The sequence below is a fragment of the Cynocephalus volans genome, chromosome 9 (assembly GCF_027409185.1).
Source record: "Cynocephalus volans isolate mCynVol1 chromosome 9, mCynVol1.pri, whole genome shotgun sequence".
Lineage (NCBI taxonomy): Eukaryota > Metazoa > Chordata > Mammalia > Dermoptera > Cynocephalidae > Cynocephalus > Cynocephalus volans.
The window spans coordinates 141,081,734-141,099,371 of record NC_084468.1 but is presented as its reverse complement, the minus strand read 5'-3'; the positions used below and the strand labels follow the sequence as shown (position 1 = coordinate 141,099,371).

Here is a 17,638-nt window from a genome sequence, read left to right as displayed (position 1 = left end):
TAAACTTCGAATGGGAAATTTCAATTCAAAATGACCTGTGATCTTATTAAGGCTTATTAAGAGCTGAAATGAAATGAAGTTCTGAGAATTCTCCAAGTCAGTAGGTCCATTCCAGTGCCTTTTGGGCTGGTGGATGCCTGAAACAGTTACCAGAAATAACTATCTTCAATCCAAAGATGTTCCTAGGAATATTTTCTATGTGTCAGATAAATCCACAAAAATTAATAAATTGAAAAATTTACAACATGATATGGATAAATGCAAATAAAAACTGATATGCCATTTCTAATCCCACAGACTGGCAAAAAAAATTAAAGTTTGATCAGTCTTCCTATTGGTGATGCTGTGGAAAAACAAAAGGTTCAGGCTATTGACATGATGAATGACATCACAATCTCTCCAAGTCCTCTGTTCTCTATTTTTAACAGTTTTGTGTTTCCCTATTATTAGGTAGCTTTACTAATTACCTGCTAAGTTCTTTGTTCATTCCTCACCACAGCCCTATAAAATGCATGGTTTTTTTTTTTTTTTTTTCATTTCATAAGGAGGAAAACTGAGGCTTACAATCATATAATTAAAGGTGGAAGTGACGTGATTCAGGACTATCTGCCTCCAGCACTTATGCTGGACTTTACAGGTAGTGGTAAAGGGTGTGTGTCAAACATTTGAATACTTATTAGTTGTATTACTTTGGGCAAGTTGATTAATTTCCCTAAGGCAGTTTTCTCATTTGTGAAAGAATAATATAATATCTACCTTCACCGGACAACTGTGAGAATCGAATGCAATAATGATGATAAACTCCTCAGCCAGAGAAAACACTCAATAAACGGGAACTGCTATTATTGTCATGATATCATTCAACCCCCTCAGCTAAATAAAAATTCCACTGCATTTTTCTTGTCCCTACATAATCAAACTGTCCCTACGTACATTCTTTCTGTTAAGATTTAGTGACAAATTTTAGGTTATTGGTAATAGTTTAATAGATAAAATGAAGGACAAAAGAAAGATATATTCTGTGAAAATATTACATTTCCAGAGGAGCAGACTAAGTGGTCTTCTCTGGTCCAGCTAGGTAATGTCATGTTCTGATTAGACTCTATGTTATCCCTCCTGTATAAGACCCTTCATTACACAGGGTGGCTCTGGTAATCGGGAGAATAATAATGATGTGTTACCCAGGTATTCTGCCTGACAGGTCAGTGTTCTTCAACCTGACCCAGATTTATGTGTCAGGAAATCAATTTACTGTGGCAACCAGCATTTTTTAAAAAGAAGATAAAATATCAAAGCACATCACTTAGAGAAAGAGTAAGTTCTGTTTAGTGAAACTTTCAGTTCTGGAATGAGGAGGTGTGTCCATGTCATGCTTTAAAATATATTTATTCCTAGAGACAGCAATAAAGTAATTCTGAATACTACTGTAAAAGATGACCCACATGCATTACATATGGGACAGAGAAATCATTGTTTTACAAATGCACTGACATAAAGGTAAATGAACAAGTTATGGTCCTCTGACTAGCACATCTGCTGTTTCCAGGCTGGTTTCTTCAGCCATCATCCCTCGCCCCTCCTCACCATAACGTATAATAATGTTACTTATAGACCGCACATTTTATTCTTTTCCTCCCCAATTAATAATTGCTGAACTTCCTTGAACAAAGATTCATGAGTTTAAGAAAAATGTGACACCAGAAATTGTCAGAAATGTTTTGAATTTAATATATGTTTAGATAATAATAGAAGTCAAATATTTACCAAATATATGACTGAAGCAGGAGGCAAAAAATGTAAAATATCTTCACTAATATTTGCTATAATGATTTTAAAGTGCCTTGCATAGACACTTTTCTCGCTTTTCCGGAAAATTCTTATTCTATTATTGGGCCATAAAATCAATTTGTGATATATGAGTAGTGAGTAGCATTAAAAAAATACAACAGGATAAAAAATATCTGTGTATGACGTATTATAAAAATAAAGAATAAAGGAAACAAAAGATCTAATAATAGTAAGTACATAATTGTCCAGACTCAGTTAAAAAACTAAAAATACATAAATGCTTAACCAAATGACATCTAAGAACGTTTAAGACTCTCCAAGATTCAGCAACGTATCATTGGCTCTGTGAGAACCATCTGCGCTATTATTTATTACACTGGAGGACTGGAGCAATTAAAAACAAGTAAAGAACTTTCCTATCACCAATCTTTATAAAAAACGATAAAGATAAAATAGAAGCATTTGGCTATATGAGGCTCAAAATAAACTCTGATAGCACCACAGATATTATACAGAGTTTAAGAGATTAGAGTAGCTAAGAATTCAGAGCTTGGGTTGGATGCTAGGATAGCTCCTCGGACATAGGGAAGAAGAAGCCATGAATGGGAGAAGCAGGACTGCTGTATTTTATATTTCTTAAAAGATCTATTAGAATTATATACTAATCTATTAGAATGATACACTGTTGTGACCTATCCTATTTTGTTAGGAAAGGAATATTTCTGTTAATGAAAAATATTAACCTTTAAAAAATTCTTTTTCTAGTCAATGTGGCACAAAGAAAAAAATACATAATCAACTTACAGATGCCAGAAACTGAAGCCAATTCAGAAAATTAGTTTATCTTGGCTTGCTTGATTCAATTTTATGTAAGAAATACTTAATAATGAGATTCAAAAAATATCTCTGGGGTTTTTTGGTGGTACATGAAACAGGGAGAAAAGGAATTCTTTGAAAGAGATCAAAGTAGTCTTCTACCTTAATTTGTCAAGCTCTCAAAACAAAAAATAAAATTCACAATAATTCAGTAACTGAGTACCTACAATTTTATAAGTTTTAGAGCAAAAATGAATATGATAAAATCCCTCCCTCCAAAGAACTAAAATAAAGGTACACCCAAGAACTTATGCGAACACAAAGGAAAACTTTTTTCTTTCTGCAGTTGGTAAGAACATGATCAAATATTAGCAATTTCATTTGATTCAACCTAAACATTCATGCATGTATGCGGGCACACACACATACCATCTTCCCTTTTTTTGCAGTGGCAGAAAAAGGTGGGTAGGAAGAGAGGCCTCTAGAGAAAACATCATTCATACAGATGTTTGTAATTCATATAAAAGGCATCTGTTTAACTAAATACTAGAGGATGAGTTAGATTTAACAAGGGTAATGGGCAAAGAGCTAAAGGGTGCTCAAATATGGTTTTATTTTTGAGTGGGACAGAGTACAAGATCATTCAAGATCTCACACAGATAAACAATACTTTAGGCCTTCTCTTTAATGTTACTGATTATTACTTTAATTAAATGTATATTTGATAGCAGCAAGCACCAGAATCATCACTGCTTGCAAGTAAATTGGTATTCAGATAAATGTTACTCCCTGTAGACAAGCACATTAAAAAAAAAAAAAAAAAGACAGCTTTATATTTATTTGCAGGAATTAGCATAGTTCCTGCTTTCCAGAAATTCTTCAAGGGAAGCCTTCTCAGATATGAACTGAAAGTTTTAAATTTCCAGGAATGATAGACATCTTATACATACTTTAATAATCATCATTTTCTTCCACAACTATTCTAAAATGAATAGATTCAAAAGAGAAGATACATTTGTTTACAAAAGGATAACATCCAAACCAATCTGTTCATAAGCAATGTTCCAAAAAAAGAAACACCTATGAGCAAGGATTCTGGATTAAGATGGCAAATTGAACACACTTCTAATTTCATTCTTTCTTTAAAACTAAAAACTAAAAGGGATTTTTTTTAAAAAGAAGTCATCAAGGACAAAGAATGGGAGAGTGAAGCTCAATTTTCGACACTGGACATCAAATGAACATGTGGTATCAGACACAAGAGAGCAAAATCCTAAGTTTTCAGGGGGTAAAACTGAGACTCATTCCACTTAGTCCACTGCTCTGCATCCATCACCCCAAGCCCCCACTTTATCCTCCTTCATAGCACTCACCAATACCTGAAATGTATTTCCTGGTTCACTTGTTTTTCATGTGTTTCCCCTAATAGAATACAACAGAGCAAGGACGTAGAAAAATGCTCAGTACACAGAAAGTGCTCACACCACATTAGCTGAATGAATGAATGGTTACCACCATATGATATTCATACATAAATGGTTAGCAATTCCTATAAATGACTTTAATTAAAATTTAATTAAGTAATCCAAGGTTCTGGATTAAGATCAAGATTTCTGTCTTTAGCTTCCTAGCATATGTATGTAGCTTAAATGGTAAAAGTTTTCCCTCATACGTTTGTCACTCAAGCACATGCAACAAGCCACTCACACATACTTTTACACTCACCGTCCTATGTCTAATTCCAACAGACTTAGTTCATTGAGCTTCTCGGCAAATACACATTGGCCCAAAGAGTAGGCAGAGTGGTAGAATAGATAATCTGGGCTCAGGCAAGAATAGTTATGGATTCTAGAACTGTGGTGGGGAGATGACTCTCAACAGAGGTTGCTTTCACTCCCAGTATTCCAAGGAAGAAATCAGAGTCTCAGAGGCATACTCAAACTTGAAACCATTATCACACAATTGACTCCTGCTCTGATGGAAAGGTGGATATAAAATCACCTACATTTTTAACCTTAGAGTATCCTTAAAGAAAGTCTCAACCCCCACAGCCCATAGCTGCTAATGACATTCTGCTGTCTTCTTCCATCCAGTCTGGTCTTCATATGGAACCAGACTAGAAGCAAATTCATTTACACAACAATTTTAACGACCGCCACTTGACTAATGTTCATGTATGGAAAACATGACCTTAATGGAAACAGTACCCACATGAAGATTAATAGAAATAACATTGACTGGAAGACCATTAATTCTTTTTTTGTCATAAACTAAGCTAGGAGGGGGCGTTGCATGGAAGGGTTTTGCAAGGATGTTTCATTCACAGTATTATTTGCAGACTCTTGATGGTACGGACAGAGTAAAACTGACTTTTTCCAAGTTTTTTTCCCAACAAATACCATTGTTAACACAAAGGAAATTAATAAATTAATGACTTTTTAAAACCTGCTAGTCTTGGGCTCTATTGTATCAGACAATTTTACCTTTAAATATTTTTAATTGCTCTTAGTTCATTCCTCATTCAAACTTACCAATATCATCATCTGTCCTGTCAATTGGATCCTTCTCGAGGCAGTCTCTCACAATGTCCCTGCTCATCAGAGGATCCGACGCCCTCTCAATGTCTTCTTCATCATCATCGTCCTCAGAATCCACTGCCGTTTCTGGCAACCCACTCAGGTCCATATCACCAGCCTCACTTTCAGTGGCCTAAAAACAGGCAAAAGCAAAATTTAAAAACTGTTTCATGTAAATGAATCTTTGGGGCCTCAAAGAAATAAGAATAAATCTAGTTCAAAATAATTTTTTTTAATTTATTTTTCTGTAACTAAGTTAGGTGTATACACAACATTTAACAACTATTTATTCACCAGACACTATATAAAAGAAATACTTCAACAAAAGATGAGTGATTTTACCTCCTATTAAAATTTTTGGTCAGGATTAATGACTTTACCTCAGTAATTTTTATTTCTTATCTGAGCTGTCATAGGGCATTTGAAACATAGTAGAATAAAGAGGAAGACGATAGTATTTGTTTTCACTCCATTTTTCAAAGAGAATGGCTTAAGCTAAGAGCTTAAGGTGACAATTTATTAATTTGGAGCAATTCCTTCTCCAGAAGAATAGGTGTGAATTTGTTAATGCCAAGAAGACTGAACCACTTCTCACCTATTAGACAGTCTATGGAAAAAACGAACCACAAATCAAAGGTAACTTGATAAGTATACAAACCAAACATGAGCAATTAGTTGGATTACCCCAGTGACTACTCTCTAACTATAAACCAACAAACAATATAAAAGACCACATGCCTAAAGGTAACATATTCTTTCTTCCCAGTCATCAACACAGCTGATTGCATCACTAATTAAATTTAAATTATCAATATACTGTACACACTACTACTTGAATATTTTCTTGGTCACCAGAGTCACATATTTCGGGATGGTCTGCTGAGCTAGCTCAAGCCTAGAACAGTTATCCTTTTCAGGTCAATCTATAGCCTTTTGGGATTAACAACTCAACAATATGTATATATGCATTATATTGGTCTTATTTGACATTTTAACATAGAATTCACTAACTGCCTAAGCATAGTAAGAACCAATTCAATTAAATATTAACTACATCAATCTTGAACATCACAAATGTGTTTTTCCAGATGAAATATTAAACTCTTGAAAACATCTTATAAAATTATTAACTTTGTGGATAATGTATATTATAAAGTTTACCAATTTCAAGTAAATCATAGCACACATGATTTTTAAGACAATAAAGGTTTTATTTTTAAGAATAGGCAAATTAAGATTTAAAAAATAAATGAAAGATAAATATACTGAACATGACAATAATAATAATAAGCTAACACTGAATACTTACAATGTGCCAGACACTGCTCTAAGTGCTATGTATGTATTAATTTATTTAATCCTTAAAACAACCCTATGAAGTAAAAGCCATTATTAGCTTTTATTATTTACTGAACATTCAGGTAAAGAGAAATTATTTTTCCAAGGTCATGCTGCTGGTAAATTGTGGAATCAAGATTAGAATCCAGGAATTCTGGCTCCAGAATCTTAACCACAACTTAATCTGCCTCTTTATAATAGATACTTACATATGAATATTGCTTACATAAGGATCTATACTTTTCCTGTAATTTAAGTCAATATTTAAAAAATAAATTGTGCTATTTTCCTATCAACAAAGTTCACCTTTCTGAAGTCTTGGTTTATATTACAGACATAAGATTTAATCCTACATTTCAAAGCAATACAAGCATGTGTTAATATTTTCTCAAGTTTAACAAAGAGTTTTAATCATATTTTCAGTTCTTTAGACATAACTTACTGAACTAAAATACATACATTATAAGAAAAACCTAAGGAGAAATAACTGAAGACAGAAAACCTAATGTCTACAAAAGCTTCTTAAACAATGGCCTTAATTCCACTATGAGCAGAGGAGTTCCAGGTGGAAGAGCAGTGAGCCACCATGGCCTTGGCAGGGAGAATAAACTGTGATGTGCTCAGTAACACATCTCTTAATTTAAATTCAGAATTCATAGAATTATCTCTAGACTCTGGAAGGAAACTGAAGTAGAACTTGATGTGATGTATGCCAAGGCTATGATCAAAGAAACTAGGTCAACCTTGTTATTATCACCACCTTAATTTTTGAAGTCTAGAAATGTGACAATTTGCTAATGCTTGCTATGACTACATTTTCACCCCAGTTTTATCTTAACATTGAAGATCATTTATTACTTATCACCTTATATTTTCAAATATACTATCAGTCCTCTATATACACATTCTTGAATATTAGCATAGATTGAAGTACAGGCACTACTGAAGACAGAAATAAAATGAAACTTTCTTTTAAATAATTTATATATAACTAATTTTCTTTAATTTTAAGACATCTAACAAGTTGAAAAATATATTTGATATCATCTGAAAGAAATCATTATCATTTAAATGACATACTGAATTCTTAAATAGAACACAAACTGGTCTCCAGAAGAATAGTACTAAACTTTAGAAGACTGGCTGGTATTTACTGAATTTATATTTTCTGAATGAACAATCAAACTCAGAGTTCATTAGCTCCAAATCTCACCTCTACTATTCATTCTGAGATTTTAGCAGTCACTTAATCTCCATAAGCCCCAGTTTTACCATCTGTAAACTGGAGATGCAGCTTCTCACGATTCATAGGATTGCTTTTGGATCAAGAAAGGGAAAAGAAAGCCAGTTACAGGCTAGATCAAATGTCCCTTTCTCATGGGGATACGTTTTCCATCTTAGTACTTGCACAATTTCTACTTCTCCCCATACCAGCAATGACCTTGCACACAACTTATTTCTACAGAATTTGACCCAAAAAACAAAATTTTGTTGAACATCCCACCCCCTTACATACTCAGACTAATTTTACTCATTAAATTCTGGTCAAATGTATGTTGAGTGACTACCATGTACCTAGTACTAAAGTTGACGCTTTCAATACATAATAATTAATCTTCATATCAATTCATCAAGTTAGTATTATTACCCCTATTTTACAGATGAGAAACACTTAAGAAAATTGAATAAGTTCCTCAAAGTGAACTAAACCAAACCAAACCTAGTGACTGTGCCAGGACTTAAAATCAGGTCTGACCAATAAAACACTAAATACTTTGCACTATGCCCAGCTTTCTCAATAGACAGTATTTATAAAGAAAATAATTAAAATATACAGTAATAAATGTTTTCTGCTTTGCTAAGTCATAAAAGATGAAATGTTTACAATAGATATTCATGTATAAACATAAACAAAATACTTGCTATTTTCTAGCTTCCACCAAACCACAACACTACGAAGATTAATGCTGGTCTTTAAATCCTTTTACTCTGGTTATATTTGTCTTAGCAGCAAGGAGAAAGGCTTATATACTTCAGTAAGGCAAATAACTCCTGTCTAAATTAATATTCTTAAAAAAAAATAGCAATATTCTCAGATGAATGCTGAAAATTCTATGGTTTATTTAAATCAAAAGGCACTAAATATATTCTGTTATTGTGAATACAGTTCTTAAAACCGGTTCATTTTACATTTTTCAAAGGATATCAAGAAAATGAACAAACAGGAAATTTTAAATGCCATAAAGCTCTAGTAAAATATTAACTAAAATAAAAATAAAATACTGAGGATATTTTATCATTAAGAACTTTAAAATCATTTACAAAAAAATTTTGCTTATTAAATATCTTACACATATTGTTATATTTAAAGAGGTTGCTTAATAAATATCCTTGATGTAAATAAATTTTGTGCAGAATTTCGAACATACATATTCAACCCAAATAGCACCTAAGATAGACTCTGATGTAACTTTAGGCTAGAAATTTATACTAAATACTAATATTTATGTTAACTTAGCTGAGAAAACAAAGTGGGTAGGAATATCACATAAAATCAAATATACGTGGAAAGTATGAAAATATACTTTGAAATAAATATAATTAACGTTTGCATTGTCTATTTTGTGCATCATAATTTATGTAGTTCCCAATTTTACACTATCAATGTTTTTTTTTTTACTACAATATAGACTTTTAAATATATATATATGCCTAAAAGAGAAGGACAATTTTTTAAAACTCAAAGTACATTGTTAGGCTGCTTTCAAAAAAATGACAATCTTATCAGGAGTGTGTAAAAATATCTATATGTAAATATTATTATTATTATTATTTTTAAAAGGATGACCGGTAAGGGGATCTCAACCCTTGGCTTGGTGTTGTCAGCACCACGCTCACCCAGTGAGCTAACCGGCCATCCCTATATAGGATCTGAACCCGTGGCCTTGGTGTTATCAGCACCACACTCTCCTGAGTGAGCCGCAGGCTGGCCCCGTAAATATTATTTTTAATAAGAAAATGTTTATTTTGTCAATAGACAAAATAGCTGCAGATATAAATCCTCATCTACTCAATTACTAATATGTTTTAAACATTTTAAGGTATAAACATTTGTAATTTTTCTTCTGTAACTTACCGACTCCTACCCTTTGAACATTTTTATCTTGTGATCTGAGCATTTTTCTTATTAATTTGCATAAATTAGTTACATTCTGACTTTAAATCTTTATCTCAATTGATCTTTTATTAAATGTTTTGGTCATTCATCATAACATTAAGAAATCTTTAGCTTATCTAGAATTTATCTTAATCATGATATGAAGTGAGAATATAAAATGACTCTCCCACCCCAAAGACCATTTATTGAATAATCCACCACTTTACTGATTTGTGAGGTTTCCTAGTACATATTACGCACTTAGACGTGAGTTCCATTTTGCCTGAACTCTCTGTTATATTGATCTTTCTATTTTTGTACAACTATTTCCAGTCTGCCTAAGCCACTCACCCTCACAGTCACACCATTTAACCAGGACCTTATTATGGCTGAAAATGGCATTGTGTCCTATCACTAACTTAGGCATTCTGCTTTCTATCACCAACAACCTCCTATTCTTTCAGGTTGGTTCCATCTGCTTCTAAGGTAGCACTTTTTCAACACAAGCAAGATCTTTAGTCTTCAAGACTCTACTACACCTCCCATTTCTAGCTCTCACACCTCCTGTCTTAACTTCGTTTTATATCCAGCTTATATTCCCTAGTCTATTATTTCAATTACATTCAGTCAACACATCTTTACTGAATGCCTACAATCCCCTGGCGCTGTACAGGCTTTTTAAAATATATATATGCCTAAAAACAAAGGACAATTTTTTAAAGCTCTTAATGTACACTGTTAGGTTGCTTTCTCTGAACAGAAAATGGAGATAAGACAGATAAGTTCCCTGCCTTCTTGAAGCTGACATTCAGGCAGACACATAATGTAAAAGTAATAATCATTTCAATTAGAGTCTAGAAAGGAAACAAAAGGACTAGTCAGGAAAGAAACCAAAATGTAGGCCCTCCCTTACAGAGGGTAGTAAGGGAAGAATTTTTTGAGGAAATGATACCTGAAAGTGAAGGCAGAAAAGGATCAAGCTAGAAGAAAACATTCCAGGCAGAAGACACGCAAAAGCGAGGCCCTGCAGTTAGAAAGAGCAAGCACGTTGCTCTGCATCTATAATACATTCACTTAGTGAAACTTCTGTCCTAGGTGAAGCCCAATCTTTGCTTTCTTTGTGCTTACTGTGGAGAAAATTACTTAACAAGGCAGAGGGAAATCATTCTATATTTGAGGGCACCAACTCAATTGAGCCTCCATTTCTCTGGTCAATTGGCTCTCCTACTCTGCAACTATTTTTTCAAAATTTCTCTTTCCTTAAAACTCTCTACCCGCCAACCCTGTCACATTCAACAAATGAACTCAATTCTCCAAAGAAAAAATAGAAGCCATAAGACAGGAACTCTCTCAAGTTCTATACTCCCCACTTCAAACCCACCAGGATGTATCTCTGTTAAAAGAGAGGGCTTCTTCTCCTAAGGCTAGTCATTCTGCTTTGCTCCTGAATTCCTCTTCTCCCACCCTCTCAGCAACATTATTCTACCCTTTTCTTGCTTGTGCACAGCATCCAATTTCAACCTCTGTGTCCATCTTTTGAGCATTTACATTCATCTCAATGTGACAGCCTACAACAAAAAAAAGAAAAGACCATCTGAGTCAGAAAGAATTACACCAAGATTAAATGGGCTGCCATGGGAAATAGTTGCAATTGTTCGAGAATAAGCTCGATGCTTGATTGACAGGAAAAGTAGTAAAAGATTCAAATATGAGATTAGAAGTTGAACAAAGAACATCTCTCAGACCATTTCTCACCTTAAGACTTTTTGATTCAAGGATAATGGAAGTGGTCTATTGAGAACCTATGTTAAATATTAAGTTTTGCACAGCCAATAACTAAATCCTTAGATACCTTTATGGGCTTTTCCTTACAAAGAATATAAACTTACATGCTACATACTTGTCATCAAGTTAGAAAAAAGTAGCCTCAAAACTCAACTAAATGAATTGCAATGATGGACAAGGATCCTCCTCTTCATTTGTACCTCAAGATGAAGACAGACTGCAGGCTGTAAGTCCCAACTATGTCAGAGCAATTAGAAACTCTCACCCACACCCTGGTTTCTCAGACATTCTGATGAAAGCTAGGGACAGCAGAAGTACCATCAAGAATTTCTTCATGCTACTCAATATACTTATAGCACATAAGGCCAGAACTCCTCTCAAAATATGCTTCAATAAATTATATAAGCAAGTTACTTCATTATTATTGTAAATTTACCTTCTAGGAGTTCCATTCAAATTTGTATATATTTGAAGAAAGCAGTGATATATAAGCTCAAGCTGTATTACCACTATAGATCTTCAAAATGTAAAATAATAATCTCAAAGTTTAGAGGACAAGGGCTCTGCCATGACGTTTCAATGAATATAAGTTAAAGCACAGCTTTCATTTTTTTCTCATTGTTCTATATCAGGGAACTCTTGAATAAATGTCTTAAAAAAGTCAACTTCCAAAAATAGGCACTGTGTCTGTATATCAGGGGAGGTAAATTTACCCTCTGCCTTCACTTCTAACATTTGAAAATGGGATTACTTCCTAAAGAGTTAATTACAAGTTAAGACTTAATGGGTCAAACTAGAAATTTGCAAAGTCACTATAAAGATTTTTCTTGCAAAATAAAAATAGAAACTCAGCAATGCCTGAATACATCAATGATCCTGAGTAACTATAATGTTCCTAAAGAAAGGTACTTGTGTGGTCATCTCATTTCATAATTTCCAAGGAGCCAGCAATTATACTTTGTAAATATCTTCCTATTGTCATAGTCAACATGGACTTTAATAAAAAAATTTTACTATAAAACCATAATTCTCCAGCTCTCCCTTATGGTTTTAGTCAAGAAAGAGTTATAAACCTACTACATCTATAGTCAAATGAATAAAATAGTTAAAGTCAAGAAAAATTATTCCATCGCAACCACTCTATTTAAAATTCTGATAACTGGTAGCAGCAGAGGCAAGTACAGTTAAGACAGTAGTTCTGCTTCCTAAAACAAACATACATACAACATGCTATATGTCTGTGTAAAGCATAAACATCAATATTTTATGTACATATGTGCACATACATACACACATATATTTACTTTATAGATTTTATCAACTGACTACCTTAAAACTCCTTGGAATAAATAAAAATGAAGCAAGTAAAGAAAAATACCTTCTTACCTGGTAGATATCAGAAAGACTGCTGCTTCCAGAATCACTAGTGATACTACATCCTGAATGGCTAGAAGAAACGTGGGTCACCTGTGGGTGGAGACTGTCAGTAAGGTGTAGTTTTGTGAAATCTGCAGGAAGCTATGGAAGGAGCAGGAAAAACTAGCATTACAATGGAATCAAAAAATCCAAGAAGACATTTTAAAATCATAAAGTTCTATCTATTCTATACCATTTAGCCAAAAATGTTATTAAGAAAAGATCATTCATTTTGCAGATTTACACATTAATAAATACTGCCCTTTTTAACAAAACTCACAAAATTAATTTTTAAAGTTTATGGACATACAATGAACCTTAAATAATACTAAATTCAAGGCTTAAATAGATGGGTTTGGTGATTAAGATGAGTTTGAGTGAGCATTTAATTTACTAAGCTACAATTTTCAAAATACACATCAATGAGCAAATTAGTCTACTATTTGTTAGCAATCACAAATGCAACTTTGTGGCAAGAAAAAGATTTAAAAAGAAGACAGATTTGAGGTTCTTTTATGCCCAAATGATGCCTAAAGGTTTAAAAAAAAAAAGAGCATCTTAGAATCGATGAAATGTACTGATATACAAGTAATTTGTGCTAGATTCTATGGAGAAAAGAGAAAAGAATGCCATCAAAGAACTTAGAATTAAGAAAGTTATGGACAACATTTATCTGTCTATACACATATATATAAATACCAATTTTCTACTTGTTCATGTTTAAATAAAAATAGCCTCTATTAAAATAAACAGATTAGCTAAGCATCTCTCAAGTGGTTTTACCACTCCTCATATATCAGAGAAAATGCATTAAAAAAGGAAACATTCACACATTCATTCATTCAACAAATATTTACTAAGCCCCTTTTCTCTTACTGTGTGCTAGTCAGTGAGAAAGACTAAAAAACACTGCCCTTAAGAATCTTACACTCTTATCAGCTATTATGAATTCTTTTGAATTAAAAAAAGGACACTATATTTATCTATAATATCAAACTTTAATAATACACATGACATTTAAAAATATATACTAACTGGCATCATGAAATACTGGTAACATTTTCTTTTTCCTACCTGCATATTGTTTCTATGTTGAATAATAAAAAATATAAAGACTATTAAAACTTAAATAAGTGTTTGCCTTAGTAACACTCCTATCTCACCTTTGGCCCTCATCCCCTCTCCCCCTCCAGAAACGCGATGCTATACCATAGTTTAGAGTAAGCATCACAAGGAAGATGATTCAGGTTTATGGCAATGATCAATGGGTTTTAATAACTCAAAGCTCCAAATAAATAGGCAAAATGTATTTATATAGCCCAATCATTAAGACCTGACTCTGAATAGATTACACCCTTCCCTACCTTAAGTATAGGATACAAGAGGTCTTTAAAAACCTCATGGAAAAATTTGTATTATCCTTTAATTCTATTTTTCCACGAAATTTTTGAAGAACCCTCATATTTAACAATATTTATATACAATCTGTTCAGAAATTATATTTAACTTTACAGGATACAAGGTATACAAAGAAAAGACTTAAATGTAAATTTATTACAGGGCATATGATTATATGCCAAACAAATGAATAAAAATCCATATGTTAGAGGAGCTGGGAGAAGTGTGATATTTATTCAAATGCATGAAATCATTGCAAACACGACCTATCCCACTAAGAGTGGTTTCTTTAAAAAACAAAACAAAACAAAATAATTAGATAATTAAAGATATCATGAAAATACATAAAATTTAGGAGAATAACAATTCCTCTCTAGGGAACAGACAGGCAAATATCTCTAAATTCACAATTTATATGTCTTGTTCACAATACAGAAGAGTGACATATTTGTAGGATTTCTGAAGGAACAATATGAAGACAGAAGTTTGCAGATTTGTATTAACAACTATGATTTTACATATAACTAAGCAATGGTTATCAGACATTGGAATAAATAATGTGTTCATAGCCAGGACAAATATCCTCCATCATCCTAGCTACCTTTCTATTTAATTCAGTCACTAACCACAGAAGGCAACTGGGGAAACATTACTCTATGGCTCAGGGATTTTAAAAGGCATCAGTCAATACATGTAATTACAGAACAATAAACTGATTTCTATCGATCATCTTTTAAGACATGACTCAGGTTGACATGTGCCACACGGTGTGACTTTGAAAAAAAAAAAAAAACTTAATATTATCAAATGAAGATATAACTGGCTAATGAATTTTTACTCACTAAATGATTCTTTATCCAAGTCTCATAGGACTCTCTTCCCCTCAGCATCCATCAACTAGTCATCTTTCCTGAGTAAGAATTCACTGTGTAAAGAGGACTAGCAGCTGTAAGAGCTCCAAACCCAATAGAAGAGACATGGATCCAGCCTTTACATACACAACCTATTCATCATCTATGCCTACTTATAGCCACAAATATCAGAATTACATAGTAGTCAGGCCCAGAACCATAAAGACTGTTAAAAAGAAAAAAATACTTTTGCTTTTAAAAACTCAATTCTCTTTAATAAATACTTATTAAGTACATGTTATGTCAGACACTCTGCTAGGCGCAGGGAATATCAAAGTGAGTAAGATATTCCCAATTCCTAATGTAACTTCTACTACCCCAAAAGGTCAAAGTGATAAGTGTTAGAAGCAATAGAAAAAGAAACTAAACATAGTTTTTAAAATACCATTTTCTATTTACCGGTTTCTATCCCAACCATCTGTGTTCTTTGCAGAATAGCATGAAATAATGATATATTAAACTTACAGTAAATGCATATATAAAAATACAGCATTAATTAAATACCTTTTTAGATCAGAAATGTGAGATCATGTGCTATGTTCAAGAAACCGTAAAATCTTCTTCCATAAATTGGAATAAGAATACTATCATTAAATTTTATTGACAATATACATTAGTAAAGGTTATGAAATGCGAGAAGTTGTAAAAGGTGTTCTCACAAAAGAAGAGTCTGAAATGCAATGACTTGGCCTACACACTCTAATGCAATAGAGACCCGATTCCACGCCTAGGAAGGGAATGAAGTTTTTAAGAGGCAACTGAACCATATGGGGGTTGGGAGTCAGGAGGCAGATACAGGTGCAGGCACCCACATTTCAATCTGAGGGAATCAAGATAACATAGGACACTTAGGGAAGGAGGAACTCCTGGTCTGAATAAAATATACAAAAAAGGTACAACATAACAACAATTCCCTTATTCCAATTTTTCTTCTAGGCTTGACCCTGTGTCAATTTAAATTACTATCAGTATACTATTTAATTAAATTTCAGATAAAAATGAGGTTGTGAATTATCCTGTCACTGTAGCTACCATTTATAATAGAAATTCTGTTCAAAAACTACGAAAATTTTATAAAGCTAGGACTATATAAAATAATTACCCAAATAAAATCTAATAATAATTAAATAAATTAAAAGGAAAATAAAATATTTTATACATTTGATCTTTACATCAATATACTTCCCAGCAATTCATTGATAACACAATTCAGAGGAACCTCTTATATTTTTCATATTTTTCAATTAAATATTTATTTTGATATTTGATTATATGAATATATTACTGCTCAATTTTTTCCTGGATCAAACAACCTATAGTGCTAAAAATATACTACTTGTGAGTCACAATTTTAAAAAACTATTAGGCAAATGATTGAATCAGTTTACCCACAAACACTGCTAAATACACAAGAAGCAAGGATAATACTTAAATCAAGTTCTTAAATTAAACCAGATTATATTAATTATATATATTTAAATCAGATTATATTGATTTTAGTTCATCACAATTTCAGAAAACTTTGGTATCATTTGTATAATAGCTTGTTTTGCTTATTTTGGAGGACAAACAGGGATGCTACAATAATCAGCATTAAAAAAGAAAGTTCTACACATGACTTAGATCTCATACATAAATAGACATTTGATAATCACTGATTTATTTATTAATCTAATGGTTGTTGGCATTTATAAAATTACTAGCTCATAAATGAACTCTCTTTTGAATACAAGTGTAGTGAAGTTTCTGACACCACTAAATGGTAAAATTCCTTAAATTAGTGACAGTATAATACAGACTAGGGGGGCTTTCCTCCTTTCCCCTCCTTTTCTCCCTGAATTACTGATATAGCCCAGCATCTGTGGTACCGACCCCCAATCCAGCTATAACACATAGGGAATGAGTTTTGTGGAAATCTATTCCCAGCAGGTGTTCTATGTAAAAGAGAGCTTTATGTTCCACAATGCATATTATCCTTTTAGGATTGCTGAGAAATACGATAGTTAAAAAAAGAAATAAGACAAAAGCAAACTAAAAATATTGCCACCATCAATTGAGATTTATTTAACTAACAATTTCCCACACTAACCTTGGAGTCGCTTTATTTCAAGTAAAATTTACAACAGAACATGCAAGGTTTGGGGCAGTAGTTGGAATCTATCCAATCTTCCCAGGCAGATTCTCTTGAGTTACACTATCTAAGGTGAATAACTATCACACTTAGTGACTAAAAACTAACTTTAGATGCATCATTAAGAATTTACCCAAATGAATATTGCTTTTCCCATATCACTGCAGTTTTGTCAGTATTCTTTATTCTCATGTTTTTAAATTCTATAAGGAGGAGTCAGTACATTACTAGACATATTTTCCATTTTTCTCTGAGGTAGTGAAAATATGGGAGACTATATATATTTTCATTCATCATTCTAACCATCAATCTCTTATAAGCA

At 32.8% G+C, this 17,638-nt stretch overlaps 1 protein-coding gene across 8 annotated transcripts in view; it reads right to left on the bottom strand.

Annotated features, from left to right (window-relative positions):
* Positions 1 to 17,638, bottom strand: part of RAPGEF2 (Rap guanine nucleotide exchange factor 2) — a 249,845-nt gene that overhangs the window by 40,947 nt on the left and 191,260 nt on the right. For 7 of the 8 annotated variants that reach the window (XM_063108820.1, XM_063108823.1, XM_063108822.1 and 4 more), the window contains 2 exons: positions 12,847 to 12,978; positions 5,136 to 5,313 (listed from right to left, as the gene is read on the bottom strand). In XM_063108820.1, coding sequence (XP_062964890.1) covers positions 5,136 to 5,313; positions 12,847 to 12,978 — 310 coding nt within the window. Of the gene's footprint in view, positions 1 to 5,135; positions 5,314 to 11,056; positions 11,190 to 12,846; positions 12,979 to 17,638 lie in introns of those variants that run through there. The other variant, XM_063108828.1, reaches the window with a different exon arrangement.